The sequence below is a fragment of the Pelmatolapia mariae genome, linkage group LG12, assembly GCF_036321145.2.
Source record: "Pelmatolapia mariae isolate MD_Pm_ZW linkage group LG12, Pm_UMD_F_2, whole genome shotgun sequence".
In the NCBI taxonomy this organism is placed as follows: domain Eukaryota; kingdom Metazoa; phylum Chordata; class Actinopteri; order Cichliformes; family Cichlidae; genus Pelmatolapia; species Pelmatolapia mariae.
In genome coordinates this window covers 22250319-22275196 of record NC_086237.1, presented here as the reverse complement: position 1 = coordinate 22275196, position 24878 = coordinate 22250319, and the positions used below count along the sequence as shown (strand labels likewise).

The 24878-nt window shown below is 40.2% G+C and overlaps 2 protein-coding genes across 2 annotated transcripts; both read left to right on the top strand.

The window, feature by feature from the left end:
• Nucleotides 1-3099: 3099 nt before the first annotated feature.
• Nucleotides 3100-11780, top strand: rgmb (repulsive guidance molecule BMP co-receptor b). Its single transcript, XM_063489383.1, has 3 exons — nucleotides 3100-3607; nucleotides 7196-7743; nucleotides 9466-11780. The coding sequence occupies exons 1-3, from the start codon at nucleotides 3490-3492 to the stop codon at nucleotides 10222-10224; spliced, it is 1425 nt and encodes a 474-aa protein (XP_063345453.1). The 5' UTR covers nucleotides 3100-3489; the 3' UTR covers nucleotides 10225-11780.
• Nucleotides 11781-14353: 2573 nt separating this feature from the next.
• erap2 (endoplasmic reticulum aminopeptidase 2) lies at nucleotides 14354-24226 on the top strand. Its single transcript, XM_063490817.1, has 21 exons — nucleotides 14354-14386; nucleotides 15049-15401; nucleotides 15498-15684; nucleotides 15758-15927; nucleotides 16026-16164; nucleotides 16254-16388; nucleotides 16482-16602; nucleotides 16682-16836; nucleotides 16943-17056; nucleotides 17142-17273; nucleotides 17412-17543; nucleotides 20175-20243; nucleotides 20362-20537; nucleotides 20691-20770; nucleotides 20877-21060; nucleotides 21198-21354; nucleotides 21448-21632; nucleotides 21787-21948; nucleotides 22127-22267; nucleotides 22507-22588; nucleotides 23063-24226. Exons 2-21 carry the CDS (start codon nucleotides 15232-15234, stop codon nucleotides 23207-23209), a joined length of 2838 nt encoding a protein of 945 aa, XP_063346887.1. The 5' UTR covers nucleotides 14354-14386; nucleotides 15049-15231; the 3' UTR covers nucleotides 23210-24226.
• Nucleotides 24227-24878: the final 652 nt, after the last annotated feature.

The window sequence follows — 24878 nt, the reverse complement described above, 5'->3', positions numbered from 1 at the left end:
TCACTAAACAATTTGATGATGATGGAAATCAAGTCAATTAAATGCTGTTTATGTATCGCACTCATCACATCTCAGTCGAAATGAGCACCTATGGGATATTTTAAACTAGCACTCTCAACCACCATCATCAAAACATCAAATGAGAAAATATCTTTTGGAAGATCAGAGACTCAGAAATGTATGACTTCTGGACTCAACTCCAAGGTGAATTCAAGCTTTTCTTCTTACACTTTACATTGTTTTTTCCCCTTTAATTCTTTCTTTAAATATGCATGCACATACTACACATAGATGCATATGCTTTTGTGTAGTATGCCAAAATTAGTTAAAAAGTATGAACATACACATACTGCAAAACAATATGTTACAAGATCTCCTCAGTCATCTCAGACAGCCTTCCTCACCAGCAGCGTGCACGTTATAAAAATCAGACAGACATTATCTGCCCTGACCACACTCACTGTAAAATCTTCATGACTTCTGTGTTTCATGACATTCAGAGTGGCTGTGACTGAATCCGAGTCATGCTACAGCTGCTCTGACACACAGCACATAAAGTAGCCACAGAGCAGGGTTATTTGATGAATGCTTGCTTATACTCGCATCCATATAAACAGGTTAAAGCCAGGGTTGTAGAGTTTGGCAGAACGTAATAGATAATAGAAGATTACACCAGGAAGCCCTGCACGTACGGACAGAGAACAAACACAGGGTAGATTTGCAGACTTAGTAAAAAATTATCTAACTGTAGATGCTTCGGTGCTTGCTTTGAAATTTACCCAACTGTAAACTTTATGTGAAAAAGCAGGCTTGGCTCAGTTTCAATTTTTTTTCTTTTTTTGTTGCTATTAAAGATCTTAAATCCACAACCTTCAGAAAGTTATTCATTTATGAATTACAGCTGGAACAATAAAGATAAGAAGGTACAAGTTACTCTGCATATATTTAGTGGCTGTCATTATCTCTGGGAGGCTGTTTACACTCCCTCCTGAACTTTCGGCAGTTTTGTTCTTATACTTTACAGCATTACGATGGTTTCGGTGTGAACATATTTGGACGGTGTGTTACAGACATCATCTGGGCATTGTGTTTAGTTCTGTGTCTGTCAACATATTTTTATTTTTTTTTTATTTTTTCCAATACAGTAAGGAAGGATACGAACTTATTAAATCAAGTTTAATGTACGCTACATGTTTTTCCATTCAGTTTGTTTAATTCTTAGGAAGCACAAAATAAAAACTCAAGCATGGATTAAGCCACTGTGTCAGTGAATACAGACTGAATAACAGCACACGAAATATCCAACTAATTTCACTGATTAATTAATTATTAATTACAATACTGTGCAAAGGTCTTGAGTCTTTAGTTTTTGTGTAATTTGGCATACCTCAGCCTTTTCTCTTGGTTTCCCTTTCTTAAGAATAGCTTCTTGACAGCCACCCTTCCACTGAAACCATTTCTGATGAGACTTAAGCAAACAGTAGATGGATGGAGTGCAGGGTCAGATGCATCTGTCCTGTATCAGGTCTTTGCTGGATTTGTTCCTATTTCTTAAAGACATGACTTTAGATACTTTTCGTCTGCTGAAGATCATTTTTAAGGTCTTTCACTTGTGCAGTTTCATTAAAAAATCCCCAAATTTAAGGACACACAGCACATCATGTCAACTAAAGAAATTAAAACAAATGCTGTGTTTTTGAATCAAACTGCTAGTTTCCAAGTGTCTAAAGTTACAGTTTAAGTGTAGACACTACACTGGTGTTAGATACCAGTTTATGCTTGAATGATTCATAGGTCAGTGTTAAGTTGCTTAACAAACAAACAAACAAATGATCAGGTATAAGGGCTAGAGTGAAAATAAGTAAAACAGCAGCCAATGTCCAAAACAAATCAAAACTGTGAAAGATCTTTAGAAAGCCTGGAGAAGCATTGCTCAAGACCACTATATAAAAAATCACAAAAATGCCTGGAAAAATTTAAAGAAAGACTTTGCATAATACTGTATATCCCCGAGTTTAATAAGTGGATTTATATGTTTTATGATTTCTATCATAGCCATGGGGAACACATGGAGTAGGCTGGATATGACTCATGAGGTTAAGAGGTATCCTTTTGGAGTATTTCGAGTGTAATATGGTTAATTTTTAAACACTTATTTGATGTGGGATTTGAGAAACAACAAACATACAAAATAAAAGATTCCTTAAGATTTCTGACACATCTTTAAAGGATGTCTGGCCCTTTTTCCTCCTAGGGAAATCGTTTGCACTTACCTGTATTTGTACAAACTGTAGAAGTACTAATAATGATAGAAATCCTATCAGTACTAAAATATAAAATATGATTTTATTGTTACTCTTAAGAGGCTTGGGTAGTGGGCAATATTATTTTATTCCTCTCTAACCAACGAGTTAGAGAGGAATTGATTATGTCACATATCTTAAAACATGATTTATTTACCTGTGAATTAATACCATTATAATTACACATTGTAAAATCCGTTACTGAATAGCCTCCCTTCTCACATAACCGAATACTTATATTTTATGTATTTTTCAGTTTCTTGCAAATGCGGAGAGTGAAAGGAAACTGCTGCAAGGAAGGAAAAGGTTAAAAGTCTAGCAAACTTCTTTGACGTTGTTTGCTTGACGTCACTGATTGGTTATTTTTGCAACATGTTTGCATTAGTTTTTCTATTCCTTTTACATTTTAAACATGAGTTAAGATTTTTTTCTGAATAACATTTTTGTTCATCGTCAAATGTTCGACGTCCTTTTGTATTTTGTTCTAATGTTCTTGCTGTTCGTGCGCAATTAAATAGTGAATTGAATAAATCAATAAGCTCATTATTATTTTAGTTTATACAGTGCTGCTTTAACTAGACTTCATAACTTATATCAGATTTTTATTTATTTGTTTTTGTCCTATTTTATATACTCTCTCTCTCTCGCTCTCTCTCTCTCTCTCTCTCTATCAATGTGGTATAGGCGGGTTTTCCGCCAGCAGGGTTTGGTTGATTCTCTATTGATTTGCTGGGGTGGGAGAGGAGGAGGAGGAGAAAGTGAAATGGGAGGAGAGCAGGAGAAACCTCCGCCTGGCCAGTGAGGGAGGGAGGGATATGATTGTGCGTGTTTGGGACGAGAGAGGAGAGTGATCGTAATCAAGGCAAAAGTCCGGCTTGCAGCGGGAGCGCACTCCAGTCACGTGGGGTTTGGATTTGTATAGGAGAGAAAAAAGTAAAAGTGTCGACGAAGTGACTTCTGGTTGTACTTTGTATTTTCTTTCCTCTCTGTGCCTTTCCACCTCCCCCTCCGCCCTGCATTCCGCGGAGCAGCTGTGTTTTAATGCCCCTGCGCACCCGAGGAGGAGAGGAAGGAGAGAAGAGTGAAGAAGAAGGGGCAGAAAAAGTGGTGAGAAGGCCTGGACACCACCCGTCCTCGCCCTCTGGAGGTCTGTCCACTCTCCCCTCCTGGCCCTGCATGGACGGGGATGGGGAGAGCCGGATGCTGTTGCCGCGGGGCTGAGCGCCTCACCTCCCCGTCTATGGTGCGCCGCTTCCGGCCGGTTCTACTGCTGATCATCGCTCTGTGCTGCGGTGCTCACATAGGTAACTAATCACACTTGCAACACTGCAACACCCAGAGTCTCTTTGGGTCACAGTAGCAACTGATCTGTAATTTATCTACTTTCATATTCAGTGATGAACTAATTACTGCGGACTCCATCAGCTATAACCATAGTAACAACATTTCTTTTCAGTCGCCATCACTTGATGGTGATTGAAACACTTTGTTAGTTATTAAGCATTTGTAATCACTGTGTGGTTGATCCTTGTGTTGGGCCCAGTGCTGCCTGACAATGGCTCTCTCTAAAGCGGCAGTGCAGCAGTCTGAGCACGGATCGAGTTTCTCCTCTCTCCTGGGCCGTCATTCTCCTGTCTGCCTCTTAATGGCTCATGGAGGAGGGGGAGAGAAGGCAGGAGCGAGCTACCTCTCCTCTTGTCCATATAAACCAATTCTTTTAGTGCACTCATTTACAGAAAAAAACAAACAAAACAAAACAATCTATTCCACCGCTGCACATCATAAAATGTAAAAAGAAGTTGCGCTGTGATTTAAATCTGGCCAAACCTAAATAAACATGTAATGTTGAGCTGATGCTGATTAATAATGTCTATTGTAAGAAACGGGATCAGATAATCTAATTTAAGAACATATTCTTGAATGTCCGACATATTTCTCTTTATATTTGTGGATGTTTATCTTTTAAAACCCCTACAATGATCCAAGGCTTGTTAGAAAAAAAAAACAACAACAAAAAAACCAATGAATTTAATAAATGAAGAGCCTGTTAACTGGACTTTAACAAGGTGTCTGCAAGGATTTCTGACACTAAACTCAAATGTGACAGTTTTGACATACTTCTGTTTTCTGTGGCTTTGCAGAGGTCTTTACTTTTTTTGTGACACTGTTTGCTGGTCATTTTCTGTCTCGTAAAGATACAGAAGCATTTTACATTTGGTGCAAAAAGGCAGCAAAAAAATAAATAAATAAATAAAATCTGGCTGAGTCTGAGTGTTTTTGTCTGTGCAGGGGGTCGGCTGTCTGTAGAGCAGTCACACCTCCAGTAATTAGTTTAACACAGCGCAGGCAGTCGGACAAAACGGGAACACAGAGAGAGACCCACTTCACATTAAAGACCCTCTTGGCACCTATGTTGCACGTGCGTCACCTGGAAAGAATGTGGGGGGGGTTTTGTTCTTTTTTTAGTTTGTCGAGCCAAACAGAATGTTTTATTTGTTAAAACTTGTACATCTTTTGGGGTATTTAGATATATTTCTTTGTTGTCAGCCCCATGTGTCTGTTTAGGCAGGGAGGAAGGAGGGTCTGAATTGTTGACTATTGTTCACAGTGTCTGGCGGACGACGAGAGAGAGTGCACGCTGGAGTGAGCTCCTGTAAAGCTTTGCAGCTTAAAGCTATAGAAAGGGTGTTTGTGTGATTTGAGCTCAGCGTGTGAGAGAGTGCACACAACAAGGTGATCAATAAGCACTTCTGGAGCTATTCCCTTGGTTGAGAAATGATCCCAGTAGATCCTTTCCTGATCTCCAGAGATCAAAGGAGTTGAAGGCAGCGAGATTGGGAGGCAAAAAAAAAAAAAAAAAGCCAAACCGAGCCATTGAGATTCAGCTGGTTGATCTTATGACCTCTGTCTGATGGTAGAGAAGGTGCCTCAGGAAGAGAGGCAGTAAGGAGGTGAGGCTGGCCAGGGAATGAGGCTGAGGGGGCTGAAAGCAGAATAGTGCTGAAGGAGGCAAGTGATTGAAGCTACAAAGGAAAAAAAAAAGAGAGAAAACTGAAGATATGAGAGAGAAGAAGATTCGAGTCCTGTGGGATTATATTGAATGCGAGGAAGACAGAGGATAAGGAGCAATGTTGAAGGCAATTTTAAACACACGAGGAGTTGTGTATTCTCCTCTTAATAGTATTTGCCAGCCACCGGAGTATTCATCACCTCGGCTTTACTTGACAAAAATAATGCTAATTTAGAAAGACTGTTTACAAAGGAGATCACATGAATGTTTTCAGAAGCAAATAAGAACATTGTGCTTTAATATGTAACGTGTAAATATTACAAACATTATTAAGCATGATATGGAAATCCTAGTTTTTATTTCCGAGAGTTCAGAGTGCAGGGTCAGCATGTGAGCGACACAGTGGTGTAAACTTCAACAGAAGCTTTCCGTCAGTAAGGTTTTGCAAATCCATGGTTTAATTCGAGAGCCCTGCAGTTAGAGGGTCAGCTTGCTTCTCGCTAAGTTATCCTTCGGAGAAAATATTAGTGAATAAGTGCTTTTTGCGCAGCAGCTCATGATCCCGATAACCCGAAAGAGAACAAACTGCTCTGATTAGATTGGGAGTCGCATTTGGGTACTGCAGGCTAGATTGGAGGGAAAGAAGGAGGCTGTTGGTGCACCAGTCAAAGACACAATGTGTCCTCAGTACTCAGACCTGTCTGTGCAGCGGTGGTTGGCATAGGAGGCAGCCTGTGTGTGTGTGTGTGTCTGTGGGTTGGTGTCAGTATTTAACAGTTAGGAGAAAGATTCTAAAGCGCGGTGTGAGTGAGGGTCCGTACCTGCACCCCGAATAGCAAAATTCAGAGCATTACTGCCCCCATTTGGTGGCATCACACTCCTTCATGCTCTAAAATCAGATAAATCGACAGAGAATAGCGGACGTGTGCTGCCAGCTGGTTAAGTGATGGAGTAACGTTTGAGTGATCATTTCTGTAAAAACTCTTGCACTTTCGGCCTTTTCTTGGCCATTAAGAGACCATCATCTAAAGATCACCGACTTTGTGTGGTTAGCGGAAGTACAAGCAGCATTCTTTCTAAGATAGCTATTGCTGTGTGTGTGTGTAGGTGCTCATACACTGCAGAGCCTCTCTCTCTCTGGCCTAATCTAATTGGAGCACGTTGTGACTGATGCATTAGGTCTGGTCTCTAATCTCTTTCTCGCTCTATCTTTCTCTCTCTCTCTCCGATGATCTATGATATAAAAGGCGACTTTGACCCTCGTTACATTTAGAAACGCAGAAATAGATAAAACATCAGGGAAATCTGTTTCTGATGGCTACACGAGGTGCATTTTTGATTATGTTTTTCCTCTACAGAAGCCACCCAGGATCACTAACACAATTATTCAGCACCTTGCTGACGAAGATTATTAGCTTCAAAAAGTCACTGTGTTGTGTTTGTATTCACAGCACAGCTGCTTTGCCCTGTTCCCTTTGTCTATAATGCTCTATATGCTGTGTGCTCCTTGGCTGTATGGGCACTTTTATCTCACTGCTTGTGGTAAAACATGCTTCGTCTTCCCTCTCTCCGGTTGCTCTTTGGTTTATTACACTTCAGGTTTATTACGCTCACAGAGCGGCACTGATGATTGATCCAGACTTTCAATCAACAGCTGGTTCTTTTTCTAGTTTTATTAGGTTTTTATTAGACTGTAAAAAGACTCATATCATTGCGTGCTTAAAATCAAAGCTTTCTTCACACGTAACCTTGGTTGTCTTGTGTGATTGCACAACCTTTTCACTTCCACTGAGACATAACTCTGTCTAGTTCACGCCTAAATTATCAGACATGTGTGTATTATATATCAGTATTCCAGACTCTATCTGTGTGTCCTCTTCAGGTCAGTGCCAGGTGGCCACACCTCAGTGTCGTATCCAGAAGTGCACCACCGACTTTGTCTCCCTGACCTCCCACCTGAACCCTGCGGTGGATGGCTTTCACACTGAATTTTGCAAGGCTTTGCGTGCGTACTCGGCCTGCACTCAGAGGACAGCAAAGGCCTGCCGTGGAAACCTGGTCTTCCACTCGGCCGTTCTGGGCATCTCAGACCTAATGAGCCAGAGAAACTGCTCCAGAGACGGCCCCACTTCTCCCACACACCCCGAGATTCCCTTTGAGCCATGCAACTATCACAGCCGCACTCAGCACGCCCACACGCAATCCCATGCACACGCTCACTCACACTCACACACTCACAGCCACGGCCACTCTCGGGCTGGGTACCTGTTTTGTGGGCTCTTTGGTGACCCCCACCTGAGGACATTCAAGGACAGCTTCCAGACTTGTAAAGTGGAGGGAGCATGGCCTCTTATTGATAACGACTACCTTTCAGTGCAGGTCACTAATGTTCCTGTGGTTCCTGGCTCCAGTGCAACAGCAACCAATAAGGTAAGGAACTGGAAACTGGCTTTTGGGCTCTTATTTTTCGATTTTTGAAGCTGAAAGACTCTTACAAGTGCAAGCAGGGTTAACAGTCTAGTTATATATCTCTTGTTTGTGTTTCCATAATGACGTCCAAGCTACTTTTATGCACGTCAGAATAAGAAATCTTATCAAAGTCAAACTGGAAAACATGCTCTCCTTGACTCTCATGCTGAGTGTCTCTCGCTCCCATAGACTCACAGGTGTAAGGCAAAAAGCCTCGATCTTGTGACTCTTAACTCTTGTGACTGAAGCAGTGTTAGAAACCTAACTTGGTTAATGGCTGCGTACAGCCTGACCTTTAATAACATGGAATGAGATGTGTGAAAGGACCCACTGTTTACTTATGTGTGTGTCTGCAAGCACTTGTGCGTGTGTCTCATAAGTTCACGAGTGGCACTCCTTGCGCTCTGCTTACGGCACTGTGTGACTTAGAGGACACACAGTGCAGAAGACACTCACTCACAAGTACACACGCAGGCACACACCACTAAATGGATGACGAACCACACAAGGTGATCTTTGTGGTGTTAAAGAAGCAATGTTGTTTCCCCTCGATCATCTGCACTTTCTAGCACAGTCGATAGCTTTAATTATTAAAGGACATACACACCCGTGCATACACTTAGTCACGCACACACTCGCAGAAACACACACACACATTAAGCAAATAGTACAGCTGCTACACTTTGGAGCTGTAGGTTTGACCTTGTGTCAGAGGTGGGGCAAGTTATTAGTCACGATTATTAAGGACACACACACGCACACACACACACACACTCTTTCACACACATTAACGGCCCTCCAGGCTTAATGGCCTGCCAGGTCTCATTCCTCACGGCTGTCATATGAACAAAGCAGCCATTCACCGGAACTATGATGCTAGTGCTAACCGTAATGCTCACACCACACCCTGCATCTACCACTTCCAGCTTCCACTCACCACTGGATCCCTATGTGTGTGTGTGTGCGTATTTGTGTGTGTTTCTGCCAGCCTGTGTGTTCGTGTGCGTGCATGTGTCAGCATGTTTGCATAGCTGTGTCAAATTACAACTTGTTAAAAAGTCATTAAGTCATTTCTCAAATGTAGCCTGATGAGAGTTGGTAACCTGTGCAGTGGGTGAGTGTTGATATTTGTGAAAAACAGACAGATGGAAATTTCTTCTGCTTGTCATGAGATTTTTTTTCTTACTCCAATTATAAACAGTTTAGTGCATGAAATGAACTAAACTGAATAAATTGAATCTTTAATTTTAGGAACCCCAGGATGCTCAATTACAACACAAAAAGGGGAAATGTATCAAACACCAGAGAACATTTCTTTAAAAGGTTTAAACTAACCAGTTAGTTGGAACTGCAGCTTATTATTATTTTTATGATTTGTATTATTAGGATTTTCTGTCTTCCTGATCAACCAAAGTACAGCTATATTCATATTTTGTTTTGTTCAACTAGCAGTCTGCTTGCTAAAGATATTTCTTTGACTTGCTCCAAAAGCCACTGAAATTCATTAGGAAATTATTAAATTAGTTGGTGATTAATTTACTTTCAATTAACTTGCTCTTTTCATCTTTTTGATTAAAATTGTGTCTATCATGTAAAATGAAATGAATGAAATGTCTCAATAACTGTAAACTGAACATATTTGAAGTGTTCCTCTAAGTTACCTGATGCTCTGCTGCTTTATAGATCACCATCATCTTCAAACCCTACGAGGGCTGTACGGACCAGAGGGTCTACCAGGCCGTCACGGACAACCTTCCGGCTGCCTTTGATGATGGAACCGTGAGCAGTGGCGACCCCATGCACAATTCTGCTGGTGCAGACGGAGCAAGCAGGAAGGTCCGGGCTCTGTGGATCTCCGAGCGCAGCCCAGGGCGCCACGTGGAGCTGCACGCTGGCTACATCGGCGTGACTGTAATTGTTCGCCAACTGGGGCGCTACTTGACCCTGGCGGTGCGGATCCCAGAGGAGCTGGCTCAGGCCTACGATGCCACCCAGGACCTGCAGCTCTGCCTGAACGGCTGCCCCAGCGCAGAGCGCATCGACCAGGCGGGGCATCTTCCCCTGCCTGTCTCCCCTCCTGCGCTTGGCCTGCAGCTTCAGCAGCTACGTCGGCCCAGCTACTCCTCACAGACACAAACATCCGCCTACGGCTCCACGCAGGTCTTTGGTGTGGAGGGGGCGAGGGAGCGGTGCAGGGAGCAACTGGAGGTAGAGGACATTTACTTCCACTCCTGTGTGTTTGACCTCCTGACCACCGGGGATGCTAACTTCACAGTGGCAGCATACAGTGCGCAGAAGGATATGGAGAGTCTCCATCCACACCGGGACAGCTGGAGGATCTACCCCCGCAGTTTTGCCACCTCCTCTTTACACTTTGATTCTCAAAATTTCAAACGGCTTGCCCTGCTCCTGCCATGTTTTCTGAGCACTGTGTTGATGTAATAGCGGGAGTCTTTGTGTGCGCCTGCATGTGTGTAGGTCTGGGTATGTGTGTGCACTACAAGTAAAAGTTTTGGAAGTTTTTTGCTGAGCACTGATACTTAACACTGGCACCTGTTTCTTGCAGTGAGGAACCAGCAGCCTGAACAGTTATTAGGACTTTAATTTTTGTTTAAAGGTGAAAGACCTCCCAGTGGACGCAGGACATGCTGGTGTCACTAACTATGAGAGAATCAGCTCTCTGGAGGTAAAAAATGCAAAATAAAATAAACAAGACGTCATGACGGCTTCTACAATCTGTCTTCAACTTTGGATAGAACGCACCTGACAATGACACAAATGTCTCTGTGTGTTTAAATTGACTGTAAATAGTTCATTTTGTCTTCAGTGCACAGTGTAATGGAGTCAAGTTTGTTTTTGTGCCATTTGATGTGATTTTTTTTGAATACCTCAGATGATGAGGTTTGTTTAAACAAATGCACTTTATTTTAATTTTTTTCCACAAATCCACATCAGTGTTTTTTGTTTTCTTTCACTTCATGTCCTCCATTAAAACTAGCTCAAACTTTGGAGCTCTGTGATTTGGTTTTGGATCCTTTCACAGTAAAAGTAAGTAGAACAATAGGAGATGTCATTTATTTTTAAGTGCACCAAGTACTAGCTGATTTGCTTCAGCATTTTATTTTAAGTAATGTGAGCTGTTCTGTTGAATGTATTTTGAAACTCGTCACAGCGAATGCCATCAGTACTACTTTGTTTTTCTCATGCCTGACTTTGACTGCTTGTGTGAGTCTGTGTGTTTGTGGGTGCTTCAGTGTTTTTCTTTTAATGTGTCAAAGTGTTTTCATTTCAGCTGATTCGCATTAGAGGAAGTCCCGCCTTTTTGCCAAGACGCTGTGACTTTACAGGCTCTTGTTTTTTACTCTTTACTCTACTTTTTTTTATTATTCGTATAATTTGAGCCAAAGACAGATTTTTTTTTCTTTGTTTTTTGTTTCTTGTGCAGCGAAAATCAAAACTCAACACCAAACCAGCACCCTCCACCCTCGGAGTCTTTTTCTCCCAAATTTTTAAACTTACTACTGTAGATTGGTTTTGTTGGAACTGACAAGCTGCTCCTTGTTGGGATACATGTAAAATACTGGAGAGAAAACAGTGCAAATTACTGAAGAAACCTTATCACGCTAGGCTGTGTTTTCTGCATCAGCGTTGTGTTTTGAGAATTTGATACCTGGTAGAAGTTTCTACCTTTAAAAAAGCCTGTGAGCCTTTTGAACATGTAACATTCTCTGTAATAACGCCAAGTTTGTTTGACGATATTGGTTCATCTCAGTTTCTTTTGTTGTTGTTGTTTTTTTTCTTTGGCATTGTGGTCTCTTACAACATGTGTGAGTGAAGAGTGTCTGATCAATGTTGAAATACTTAACTTATTTATGAACGTAGTGCCCCGTAGAGGAAGTTAAGCTCCATATTCTTGCTGTTAAATAATAATTTAAAAAATGTCAGATGTGATTGTACTGCCACCTAATGGTGATCTGTTGATATGTCAGTGTGTTACTCAAGGCTCTCAAAAAAAAAAAAAAAAAAAAAAAGAGGAAATAAACTGTGTGAGTGTTTTATTTAAAAAAGCAAACAAACATGAAAGTCAACATAGTTCGATTTTACTTCCTGTCTATTAATTTTACATTCACAGGAATATAAAAAGAAAAATGAACATACTAATAAAGTAAAACAGTATTAATGAGTAAACAAACAAACAAAAAAAATGAACAAACTTTGAGCTGAAATTCACCCACAGGAGTTTAGAGTTAAATAAGAGCGAGACTGTACACACACCTTCCCACAGAAGCCCATACACACATTTAACAGAAGCATTAAGCCATCTGTCTGTGGTTAGCTTTTGATCAGATAACAGGTTTGGCCTCACAAACACGATCTGTTTTCAACTGCCAAAGGCAGCAACACCTGGATGTCTCTGTGAAAAGGCTGAAAAAGGCGCGTCTTTAAGCGTTACAGCATACTCCTGTCATCCTGGCAATGGATCATTTCCCATTTAATTCGTCAAACCATGTCCTTAAAATCAACCACATGAGTGGGAACATACTCATTATCTTCCATTGAAGAAAACTCCTCTATGAAGACTTCAGACCAGAAACAGTTATCCTCTCTGGGTTAGTTTTCTTGTCAAGGTCATATGTTGCATGAGAAACCCATTTCCATCGATCTGAAAAGTCAAATACTCCGTTCAGACTTACATAATTAAATAAAATCAAATGAATTACACTCATAGAAATACAAGAAGATTTACAGACTTATAATAATCAATGACATGCCTGCATACAAAGGTACATCCGTGTACTGTATGATGGCATGTTTGGTTCTTACCACTTAATAACAACATAAATGGTCATCAGAGTGTCAAAGGCGAGGATCTTCATGAGAAGCAGCCTCATAACCAGGATAACCACTGTGTTTGTCCACACATCAATGCCTGAGAGCAAACCATGCAGACCAGTATAAGATATCCTCGTGTGTCAATTTATTGATTTTTTCTTTTTTCATTTTTGAGCAACAATAAATTTTTACCTTTAATTTTTTCTTCTTCATGGCACAGTTTGTCTTGATGATCTGAAAAGATAAAATGTGAAATTCCAGCTCCAAATTTACAGATATGGTCACATGAACTCATCTTTACCTGATGAGGTGATGCGGCGTCTCCTCTTGCCTTTTGAGTGTCTCTTGCGACTTACTGAGCAACTGTATGATGGCCAGTCTCTGGTTGTCACAGTGATAACAGCCACCACATTGGGGACATGGTGCTTCCTGGTTAAAGCAATGCTGTATGGTGTGGTGGGCATGTGACCCTCTGACGCTGAGCTCCAGCTGACCTCCAAGTGCCCTCTCCTGAAGTCATTCACAATGCACACCAGCAGGGTCCAACCAAGCCTCTCCCCTGACAGGTGAACTGGAGGTGCCAGTGAAGCCAGCACATCGCCCTCTACCCCTCCTGATTCAGGTGGAGCACGGAAGATCAAATAAAAAATCAAAAACAGAGGTAAGTTGTGTGCGAATCTTTGCAGTGATGAATTATTCTCGTTGCTGAGCTCTTATCACACATATATGTTTTATAATCAAAGTGGTGATATGTTTATATGTACTACATGTATTTCTGAATTTGATGTAGTAACTCCAGGAGCTAATATTAATGTATGCCACCAGAGATGAAGGATATTTCCTATTTTCTGTGTGAATAATTAAACTGACTTTTATTGACTTGCAACAGTTACAGAGGAGAGCTCTTAAAACCAAACTCCTAGAAATCCTTCTTTAAAGTCAGTGTTGTGGACATTTATGATTCATGTGATCATTTAAGACTAATTATTCTTTCATATTGATTCAAAAGATATATTTTAAAATATATTTAAACTTCTTACCTGTCCACAAATAGATGATAGGAAGGTAAAAGAGACCCCTGGATGGCTCAGTCATGTCAGCTTCAGTTAGAGTGACTTTTATGATTACTGATCGCCCTCCTGTTCTGTGCGTTAGTGTATGTGTTTGTGTGGCTTTTGTATGTGTGTGCTAAATGGGGGCATGCCATTTGGCTTTGGCAGGAGCATTGCATTGTGGGGGACTCACATGTCTCATTGTTGTGACCTTATACTAACAATGGAACCCCCTTGCCCCCACCCAAATGCCTGCACAAAACCCAAACACATGCACACACAGACACAGGGACAGAGAGAAAGAGACAGGAGGACTGTGTGAGCTTTGCACATGTAAAGCACTATCTGCATTTACAGAGAAAGGACAAAACAGAGGACAAAACAGAGGACAAAACAGAGGACAGGACAGAGAACGGGACAGAGTATTTCAGAGTAACTGGAGAGATACACCTGCTCGCAGCTGTTAGATCTGAGGTGAGAAACTGATAATATCACCAAACCCAGAACATTAGACAACGCTCTTGTAGGTTACACCTGCACACACACACACACACACACACACACACACACACACACACACACAATACGCACGCGCGCGCACACACACACACACGCACACAAAGAGTTTTGTGTCATCACTAGTGGGTGGAAACTTAAAAGGGAAAGTGAAAGTTACAGCAGGGCCTTAAAGGAAGCATGATGAAGCTAAAATGACTGAGGTAACGCATTTTGACATTTCTTTAAAACTTTACATCTGAAGCAGAATTTAGACGGGGCTTTTTTAGCACACTCCAACATTTAAACGCTCTTCTACCGTCTGGTGCATTTCTGGTGAGCTCAGAGGTTGTAGCAAGCAGCCTTATCTTTTCACTATGGTACAGCACAACTAATGCCTCGGTAACCCGATTTGAACTGCAGCTACGCTCCTGCAGCTGTTGTCACCTTACAGTTATAGCTGTGTCCTTATTTTGTTTTGTCCACATGGAAAGTCATGTGGCTTTTTTGTCACATGTTGGATTCTCCTTCAGGACGAGACATGTTGTAGCCTAACATCCAGCAGCGTGGTTCAGTATAACACCATTACTGTAAGCCTTTTCTCTAATTGATGAAATTGATGAAAAGAAATTAACATCAGATCAGGGGTACCAAGTGAAGTCACTTTAAGTCCTGCAGTGTTGAAAAATCTTTTTTTGGTAGTAGAAATAGGTAAAAACCACAGAATTCATCAATTAAAGTTTGTCCAAATTTTACAGCATGCACCTTTGAAACCATTAGCCATATTTGGAAGGAGGACTTTCTTAGACCTCTACAGATAAGAAGAAGAATAAAGGGTTCGTCCGAGAGACTCATGTGTTCATGATCTTTCATTTGTGTCTTTCAGGTTTAAGGAAAGAAGTCCCAAGTGCTTGCTGTTCTTGCTTTTGCGTCTGACAGTCACCTCAGCTCCCTCTTATTTTTTCCCTGTGTTCAGGATATGATAGAGTGATATTAACGCTATCTGTCAGCCTGTCACGTCAGAGGTTGGCATCTTTCTAATCAGTTGTAGAAATTCATTTCGTCTGCAATGGTCTCTGCCAGGCTGTTGGTGCTGTCCCTCTTTAGTGTGTCTCTGGTTGGATCTCAGCCCACCGAGAGTTCACAACAGGTTTCAAGCCCTCCTGCTCATCCTGCAGGGGAACCATCTCTGAGCATCAATAACCTGTCCTTCCCCTGGAGTCGTCTTCGCCTACCAAAGTAAGTTTTGCACTCGCTTTTAAATATTGTATTAAAATAAATAAATCAATAACAAGAAAGCTGATGAATATTTGTCAATTTCTTAATTTATCTCAGGTACATCATTCCTCTTCACTATCACCTCCTCCTGCACCCCAACCTCACAAGTCTAAGTTTCACTGGCTCAGTGCAGATTCAGATTGATGTGCAGAACAATACAAACTGGGTCGTATTACACAGCAAGGGTCTTCAGATCTCCAAAGCCACCATATTGGACCAGAACCTCGCTCATCTATCAGAACAGGTAGTTGTGAATGCACATCAGCTCTTTTGTCATTGTGGCCTACATCAGACCCATCAATCTCCTTCTGTTCCAGGTCCTTCCAGTTCTTCATAACCCTTCCCATGAGCAGATAGGCATTTTTTCTCCCAGAGTGCTCAGCAGTGGGCAGAAGTATTTCCTGTATATTGAGTTTGGAGCAGAACTTGCAGAAGGTTTCTATGGCTTCTATAAGAGCACCTACAGAACCAGCACAGGAGAGACCAGGTGAGACCAGGTGTACTATTCCACAGCATGGATTGTAAGCTATCTTACACATACCTACAAGTGTCTTTACTAAAAAATCTGATAATATCTATTCTTAGAACCTTGGCTTCAACTCACTTTGAGCCTACGAGTGCTCGAATGGCATTCCCTTGTTTTGATGAGCCAAGCTTCAAAGCCAATTTCTCTGTACGAATTAGGAGACATCCCGAGTACATTTCTCTGTCCAACATGCCAGTAGTAAGTGTTGCATATGTGCCAGTGGTCACAAATGTTCAAATAAAAAAACAAAAAAACAAACACTTCAATTGAGTTTTTGTGGTTTTCAGATCAAAACAGTTGAAGTCAGCAGCGACTTGCTTGAGGACCAGTTTGCTCCAAGTGTACAGATGAGTACTTACCTCGCGGCATTTGTCATTTGTGACTTTAAGTCTGTCACTGGAACAACATCCTCTGGGGTGCAGGTGTGGGCTACATGATAATGTCTCGTATGAAATGCCTTCATTTCTTCCTTACTTTCTCAGTCTAAGTGCCTGTTTCTTGTGTTTTCACTGCAGGTTTCCATCTATGCAGCCCCAGAGAAGTGGCAACAAACCCACTATGCCCTGGAGGTTGCTGTTAAAATGCTAGACTTCTATGAGGAGTTTTTCAACATCCGCTATCCTTTACCCAAACAAGGTAATTTTTTTTTTTTGCTTTGAGAACAAAGCCAGAAATATAAGCTATAAGTATCCTGATCCATGTGCTCTTCATTCAGATCTGATAGCCATTCCAGACTTCCAGTCTGGTGCTATGGAAAACTGGGGTCTGACCACCTACAGAGAGACCAGTCTTCTCTACGACCCCCTCACATCCTCTGTTTCGGATAAACTCTGGGTTACAATGGTCATTGGCCATGAGCTCGCCCATCAGGTGGGAGTATGACAGTGTACGCATACAGTAATGACATGCAGGTTTAAATGCTGTCAGGCAATCACTTTATTACAGAAAGAGTCAAAATTATAATTCTTGCTGGCAGTGGTTTGGCAACCTGGTGACCATGGAGTGGTGGAACGATATCTGGCTGAATGAAGGATTCGCCAGATACATGGAGTACATTTCTGTGGAAGCCACTTACCCGGACCTCAAAGTGGTATGTGCTTTAATCATTGATTGACAGATTAATATTAAACCTAAGAAAGAAGATTAATATTCATATTGTGTGCTCACTCTTGCAGGAGGAATATCTGCTGCACACCTGCTTTGCAGCTGTGGGTCACGATTCATTGAACTCCTCTCGGCCAATATCTAGCCCAGCAGAGAACCCCACTCAGATCAAAGAGATGTTTGACACAGTCTCTTATGACAAAGTATGTCTTTGTCTTTGCATGTTTCAAAATTTTTCTATGACAGAAAATCTTTTCAAAACCTTTTTTTCCTTTTGCTTGATGTAAACACTCCTTTGAGCCTCCGGGACTTGTCCCGACCTTTTCTCTCTTTCTTACCAGGGTGCTTGTGTCCTGCACATGCTGCGACACTTCCTGACAGATGAAGTGTTTCAGAGAGGGATCGTGCGATACCTCCGCAAGTACAGCTACAAAAATGCACACAATCAGGATCTGTGGGACAGTCTGGCCAACGTAAGAACCCAAATTACACTAACTGTGTCAAAAGACACCGTTTTCTTTTGTGTAAATTATGAAAGGTGGTCAAAGTAACACGCAGCCTGACAGAAATATATTTTACATTATTTGGCTTTTTTCCCCCATATGTGGTCCAAACTATTTTAGTAGATCATGAAACTAAAAAGGCGACATAAGAGTTTGATTACAGGTAGATAGAACAGATAGTCATCGAAAGCTTCTGCTTGTCCTTTTATTTCTGAAGTACTCACCTTTTTATGATAGTTTGCCATCTTGACGTTATCATGAAAGAGCAGCTCATTAGTGTTAGTATGTCAAGTGTTCTTGACATACTAACACTAACTTTTAAGAAAGTAACTCCAAATTGAATTGAGAAAATAACTTTAAACTTTGGGTTATTGACTTGAAATTTTGAGATGAGAATCAAGAATTTCAATATATAAAAGGATTTTTTTTCTAGTTGCAGAAACAAGCTTAAAGGTTTCAGTATAAAAAGATTTGTAGTCTTAACCATAATCGCTGAGAAGAGGCAGGATGAAGTAGAGGAGAGGAGGGAATACTGGGACCCAGAGTACGTGACTCTGTCTCAGATTTGTTTTAATGTTGTAATGTTTGTTGAATAATAATACACTACCCTTATAATGGTTTCTGTAACAGCTGGGACTCCATCAGATGATAGTCTTTAGTTGTTTTTTTTTTTAATGTAGCCCATAAAAATGTAGGTTTTACAAATAAGCATTTTAAACTTCTGGTAACAGCAGTGTTATAGATTTGTTGTTATTTGTTTTCGTTCCAAACAGCTAAGGTTTTCCATTTCATGGTGCAAAAATCGATTAGCTCAGACTTTAAAGTTGCTTAGAGTAGCTAAAGTAATAAACAGAGTGAACATTAAGTCTGTTTTTACTGCAGTCAGTGTTTTGTCTGTGCCTGGTAAAGCTGTAATGAGTGCAGACTGACTGAAAAAAAAAGAATGCATTGCCTTTCCAGGCAAAAATAACAAGAGACTGATAAAAAAAAAAAAAAGCAATCACAGTGTACACTGTAATGTATTATCAATGTCAAGCAAATTTAAAATCCCATTATAACAATCACATCCAAAAATTAAATGAAATACATGTCAGGATATGCTAGAGAGAGGTCCCAAATTTACAAGGAAGGCAAAATAAACAAAAAAAGCTGAGATGCATAAAGTCTAATTGGCTAGAAAAAAAACAAGGTAGGAATCAAAAAGCAGCTCAAGAAACACCAGAAACAAGAGGTAGAAAAATTAAGGACAAACAATCTGACAGGTGATGATATTAAACACAACTAAATAGGGCAAGACAGTCTGGCATGGCAGAAAAATAATAGGAAGTAAATCCAGAAAATGTGAAACTTCCAGAATAAAAAAGTTGTTAACCAAGAAGGCTAATAACTAAAAATGAAACATGAAAACTAACTAAACATGAACACTCACACAGAGTATGGAACAAGATCAGGGACAACAAAACCCACAGTCTTAGGCAGTTGAAATAAAGGCAACTATACCTCTTTTCAGTTTGTGAAAATTAAGTCTAATTGCCTTCATCTTAAAGACTATCAAGCGTTGGATGACTGAGCACCTACAGAGACAACAAAACCCATATATATAACAAGAACCATGACTGTAGTGTATTATAACCCGTGTTGGGATTGTTACTCAAAAAAGTAATTTAATAAACATTGCTTGTTACTTTGTTACTTTATTTAATTACTCATAGAAGAAAGTAATTTGTTACACTACTCGTTACATTACATTACTTTCATGTTTCTCTGTAAAATGACCTGAAATGCATTGTCACATAATTACTGGTTAGCAATATAATTCTTAGGCTACAGTCCCACACACCAAGACAAATCCCTATCCTAATGAGTATACACACAAGAGCTTTCTTTTAGTTTTCCTGAATGAACACAAAAAAACGACAACACAAAGCAAAGCTGAAAACCAGCTGAAAGAGTTCTTAAAGCGAATGCCAAAATGAATTTACTGTAGCGACATTTACAAGTAGCAACAGAGGTTACAATGTTACAAGCCTTTCTGTTCATTACTGTTTTTGTTACCTGTGGAAGTTCCGGCTCTGGCTGCTGGACTGGGGTCAGCATGCATTCGGCTTTAACATGGGTTGCAAAGAGCCGAAGGTCTGTTAGCACTATAAAGCAGTTCTTTCTGTCTTGGACGCAGTTGGTATTTCACCATTGCACTCTTGTCCTTTCTTTCAATAAAAATAAAAGTAATGTCAATTTCTCCTCGCTCAAAAGCCGTAGACCACTCCAAAATTTTCCTCATCCTGCACACAAATTTAAATCAGCTGATTGTAGAAAAATTCAGGAAGAAAAAACGCACATCTGTTTGTCTTTTCCTTTCTATTTGCCCAGCATGCAGAAAAGTGAAGAATCTGTGTAGCACAAGTAACAAAATAATTATAACTGTAATGCAACTGCTGAATTTAGTACAGTAATGTGTTACATTACTGCATTGCTGATTAATGTAATGTGATTACAGTAGTTTGTTACTTTAAAATGCCCACCACTGATTATAACATAAATTTAATGTGACTTTTATAAGAAAAGGAAGCATAAAATCATCACTTTCATTCTGTTTTTCAGACCTGCTCAGAGGAGGACTTCATCTCAGGGAAACACTGTTACAGCAGTAGCCAGGCCTCCAAAAATGCAGTGAGCAAACATTTAAAAATAAACTCACTGGGTTGTCTTCACTGCTTACCTCATATAAATGCCACATAGTTTATAAGATTGTAGTTGCATGTTAATTTCAGTGGACTGTCTCCTACAGTACCTGTTTGCTGGGGAACATTTGAACCTAACAGCCATGATGAACACGTGGACTCTGCAGAAAGGTATCCCTCTGGTAACTGTGACGAGGAAGGGGGCTCGTCTGCTGCTTAGACAGGACAGATTCCTGAAGACAGTGCTGCCCTCTGACCCTCAGTGGTCCACTTTGCAGAAGGGGTAAATATGCACACGCTTTTCTAAAATTTTCTACTATTTAACTTCATTGTTATGTTACTTACTCTACATGTAACTCATTGTATTACTACCATGACTTCTGTTTAATATGAAGGATTTGTATCTTTTGTGAGTATAAATTTCTTTTTTGTATAGTTTCCTTTGGCATATTCCTCTGACATATAAGACAGATAGTTCCAGCACCATCCACAGACACCTGATGACATCACCTACAGGTAAGAGGGGAATATAAAATTGAATAAAGCTGAATAAAAAGTTTAAACTTTTCTTTGCCATTATCTTGGTCTTTGTTCCATCTTTTACTGTATATGTTTTATTCAGATAGTATACATATAGGAGAGGAAGCCAGCTGGGTTAAGGTAAACTCCGATATGACGGGCTATTACATGGTTCATTATGAGGATGGTGGCTGGGATGTGATGACCAAACTGCTGAGAGAAAACCACACTGCTCTGAGCTACAAAGACAGAACTCATTTGATACACAACGCCTTTCAGTTGGTCACGTAAGTATATGTTTGTGTGTGTAACTGTTTGTGGTCTCTGTGAGCTAGCAAGAGGTTTCTGTATAAGAAAACAGCTTTGATTACTAAAAGTAAAATAGAAAACAATAATCTTCTCTTTATATTTATTTCTTCTAAAGCGCTGGTCATCTGCCGCTCAATAAAGCCTTAGACTTAATCGGTTATCTGCTACTGGAAACGCACACAGTGCCTCTCCTCCAAGGACTGGGATATCTAGAAGCTTTTTACCATCTGGTTGAGAAAAGAGATGAGTCAGTTTTAACACACAACCTGGGGGTAAGAACACAGGACACGGTTTGATTTTTTTTTATGTCATTATGGCATTAGTTTAATGTGAGTTGTTGTTTCTGTGGTCCTGTGTTTCTACAGGCGTACATCCTGCGATTTTTCCGTGCCGTCATCGACCAGCAGACGTGGAGTGACAGCGGCACTGTATCAGAGCGACGTCTTAGGACTGAGGTCCTGTCACTGGCTTGTCACCTGGATGACCCTCCCTGTGTGAAGCGGGCACGTCAGCACTTCAGCGACTGGCTCCAGTCCAACGGAACCCTCAAGTATGTCTAAACTACACTTCAACACTCATTCACAGTCAGCAACCACATATATGATTCACATAAACAACTGCTCTCTCCTGTGCTAAGAGAGCTCATATAATCTGATATGTCATCATATCCCTAATATGCACGTCTGTGTTTGTGTTTATTTCAGCCTGCCCACTGATGTGGCAGAGACTGTGTATTCAGTTGGAGCTCAGGATGATCACGGCTGGGCCTCGCTCTTACACACATACAAGATTTCCCTCTCTGAGGCACATAAGCGCAAGATCCTGTATGCTTTAACCAGCAGCAAAGACACCAGCAAACTTAAAGGGTATGTTGTCTTCATGCTGTGTTGTTGGAAAATATAGCAGAAATGCTGCCACCTTGTGGTAAACATGGAGGCACGTATGGATTAGTAACCTCAAAGTCTGAGCCTGCTTATTGAAGTGTATGGTATGTTAATTTTAGTCAGTAGTCTTCATGTGTTCATGTTTGTGTTTTTGTTACAGCCTGCTGGAGCTGGGTTTGGAGGGAAAGGTGATTCGATCCCAGGATCTGTCCACTCTAATACTGATGGTAGCCAGAAATCCAAAAGGACATTACCTTGCATGGGACTTTGTGAAAAAGAACTGGGACACACTGGTTCAGAAGTCAGTATAACAGAGACTGTCCTAAAAGCGTGCCATATAAATGCAGTTTTTAATGCTATTTTTAATTATACAATATTCAGTGAAATCTTTTTTTCCTCAAACTGGCCTTGTGATTTAGATGAAAACACTAAAAAGCAGCTTTGTAGTGTTTAAAAGTACCGTATCATACAAGCACCACAGTCTGGATATTCAGATATATTTGTCTTGACCTTCTTGTCTGTTGTCTTTCTGGTCTGCAGGTTCCAGCTGGGCTCATTTTGCATTAGAAACATCATCATTGGCACCACAAGTCAGTTTTCTTCTCCAGAAGAACTCACTGAGGTAAATAACGTGGTTTATATTCCACAAAGAAGTTTAGATACTCAGCAATATACTGACATAATATTTAGCTCACCTTCACAGTGTTTTTCAAAAGTTGATTATATGTTTAATATTTATTTTTAAACATGCCTCGTGGTACGTCAAAGCACTTAAAAAAATCTAAGTATTGTGGCCAAGCATTTAAAACATGTCAAATGGCATTTTGTAATAGAGAATCCTATTATTTTGTATCTGAATTTGTACTCCAATGCCCAAAGGAAAGAAAGAAAGTTAGAAGCTAAATGTTAAATGTTAAAAAGAAAGTATAGTTCCAGTCACAACTTCGAACCTACCCAGACGGTGGTACTGTATATTGCTATTCTGAGAGGTCAAATGACTAATATGTGCTAGCCTTGTTGCAGTTTTAACTGAACGAGTACATTTCTTTGAACCTTTTGTCTGTTTTCACTTAAATAGTTGTGTTTTTGCCCCCAGGTGCAGTCATTCTTTGAGTCCATCAAAGAACAGGCTTCTCAGCTGAGAGCTACTCAGATTGCCCTGGACAATGTACTGAAAAATGTCCGCTGGGTTCAGAGGAACCTGGAGACGCTGAGAAAATGGCTGAATGAGCAGATGCAGTGAAAGACAGCAGGGACAAAGGTGGTGGTTTTAACATACCACAGAGGGACTATCTCACAGTTTTTTTTAAATTTGTTTTTTATTCAGAAATGTATATGCTTGAAATCACTGAAGGGTTGACAGACTTGTAAATACAAAAATATGTAAATTTCAGGGAATTTGTTCATTAAAACAAGAACTAAAAATTACTGGCAGCTAAGTGGTAATGGTTTGTATAAGAATAAGTTTTGTGTTATTTTTAGTGTGTGTGAAACAGAGAGATTCATTCCAAAGAGGCAAGAAACACAGCATAAATGGATTCTTCACCATCAGGGGCGGAGCCAATGGGTGGCCAGGGGTGGCAACGGCTACAACAGACAAAAGTCTGACTACTCACTGCAACCAGTGATGAAGTCATTAGGGAGCCACACATGTAATCAGAATTCACACTGAGTTGGGACTATATATTTTTTAGTTTTTCACTACAGTTGTTCTCACACAAACAGACTTTGACATCAGCCACACACAAGTAAAATTTGAGAAGCTGGTAAAAAACAAACAACGAAAAAAGCAATGTCAGCGTCAGAAGGGGCAAGTCTGCAGAATCTGAGAAAGATAGGTCACATGACAGTAAACCAAAAGAGGAAAAGAGGAAAACAAGTTTGTCATCTTTAGTAAATAAATAAATAAACTGGAAAAATATAGCTAAGATCGGACTCTTATTAAAAGCAAACAGTATTTAAATTATGTTTTAAGGAATGGAGTTCTTCAGATTGTCTTCTTCCTGCCCCCCAATGCACTGCACAGTTCCTGGCTTTAACATATTCTTTATGTGTTACTAAGGCCTGAACAAGAACAATGAGCAGAAGCCAGTGATCTAAAGGAGTCATATAATGAAACAGAAGCCTCGTTACACATTCACAAACATCAAAATCAAAACAAAAGGGTTTGAAGTTAAACACGAACAGTTAAATGAGTACTTACAAAAATCTAATTATTAAACACAACAGTTAATGCACAGCTATGCTCCTCAGTATTCAAATCAAATGCAATGACTTGTTTGCTTTAAGCTGTAATTTTTTTTTATTTATCAACAAGTTAAAAAGAAATAAACTTTGTAAATTTTCAAGATTTTTTTGACCAGTTTTAGCTAAAAAATAACTTATTATGTCCTCGTGTGGAAAGAAAACATTACAGCCATGTCATGAAAAAGTAATTAAATGAAGTTTGTTTTCCCCACATTTTCACACATGAGAAAAAGAATGCACAACAGTGCCACCACAGTGTAAGTAATAGTTTCACCCTGGCCACATCTATACAAATGGCCAGACTCCAGCACGGTTCACTACATGGACAATAAAAGAGTTTGTTGTACCTCCTGTATCTGCGTTTTTGTTGCATAAACTGAAACGTATCCTTTATGTCTTGAGTGTAGATTGTGTATGCCTATATTAATTATGTTAGGGTCTTGGTATAAGTACTTAATGCCTATCATTAGGGTTTAGGCTGTAAATGAAAGTAAAACAATTTAAATAGATTGACAACAAAAACAAGGGAGTCAATAAAGGAGTAGGAAGAAGTATAAGCTTATTATTCCCACCACACCGCCACTGTTTAGTAACTAATAATCATCATCGTAACTTCCTATTTAAGTTCTGTCCTATCATAAATCTTTATTTGTTGTTGTTATACT

What these genes read in the sequence shown, in the direction of transcription:
- rgmb (XM_063489383.1), top strand. Translation starts at nt 3,490, where the DNA reads ATGGGGAGAGCCGGATGCTGTTGCCGCGGGGCTGAGCGCCTCACCTCC. An exon ending in GTGCTGCGGTGCTCACATAG is followed by an intron (nt 3,608 to 7,195) that starts GTAACTAATCAC and finishes TGTCCTCTTCAG; the next exon opens with GTCAGTGCCAGGTGGCCACA. An exon ending in GTGCAACAGCAACCAATAAG is followed by an intron (nt 7,744 to 9,465) that starts GTAAGGAACTGG and finishes GCTGCTTTATAG; the next exon opens with ATCACCATCATCTTCAAACC.
- erap2 (XM_063490817.1), top strand. Translation starts at nt 15,232, where the DNA reads ATGGTCTCTGCCAGGCTGTTGGTGCTGTCCCTCTTTAGTGTGTCTCTG. An exon ending in CAACATCCTCTGGGGTGCAG is followed by an intron (nt 16,389 to 16,481) that starts GTGTGGGCTACA and finishes TTTTCACTGCAG; the next exon opens with GTTTCCATCTATGCAGCCCC. An exon ending in CTTACCCGGACCTCAAAGTG is followed by an intron (nt 17,057 to 17,141) that starts GTATGTGCTTTA and finishes TCACTCTTGCAG; the next exon opens with GAGGAATATCTGCTGCACAC.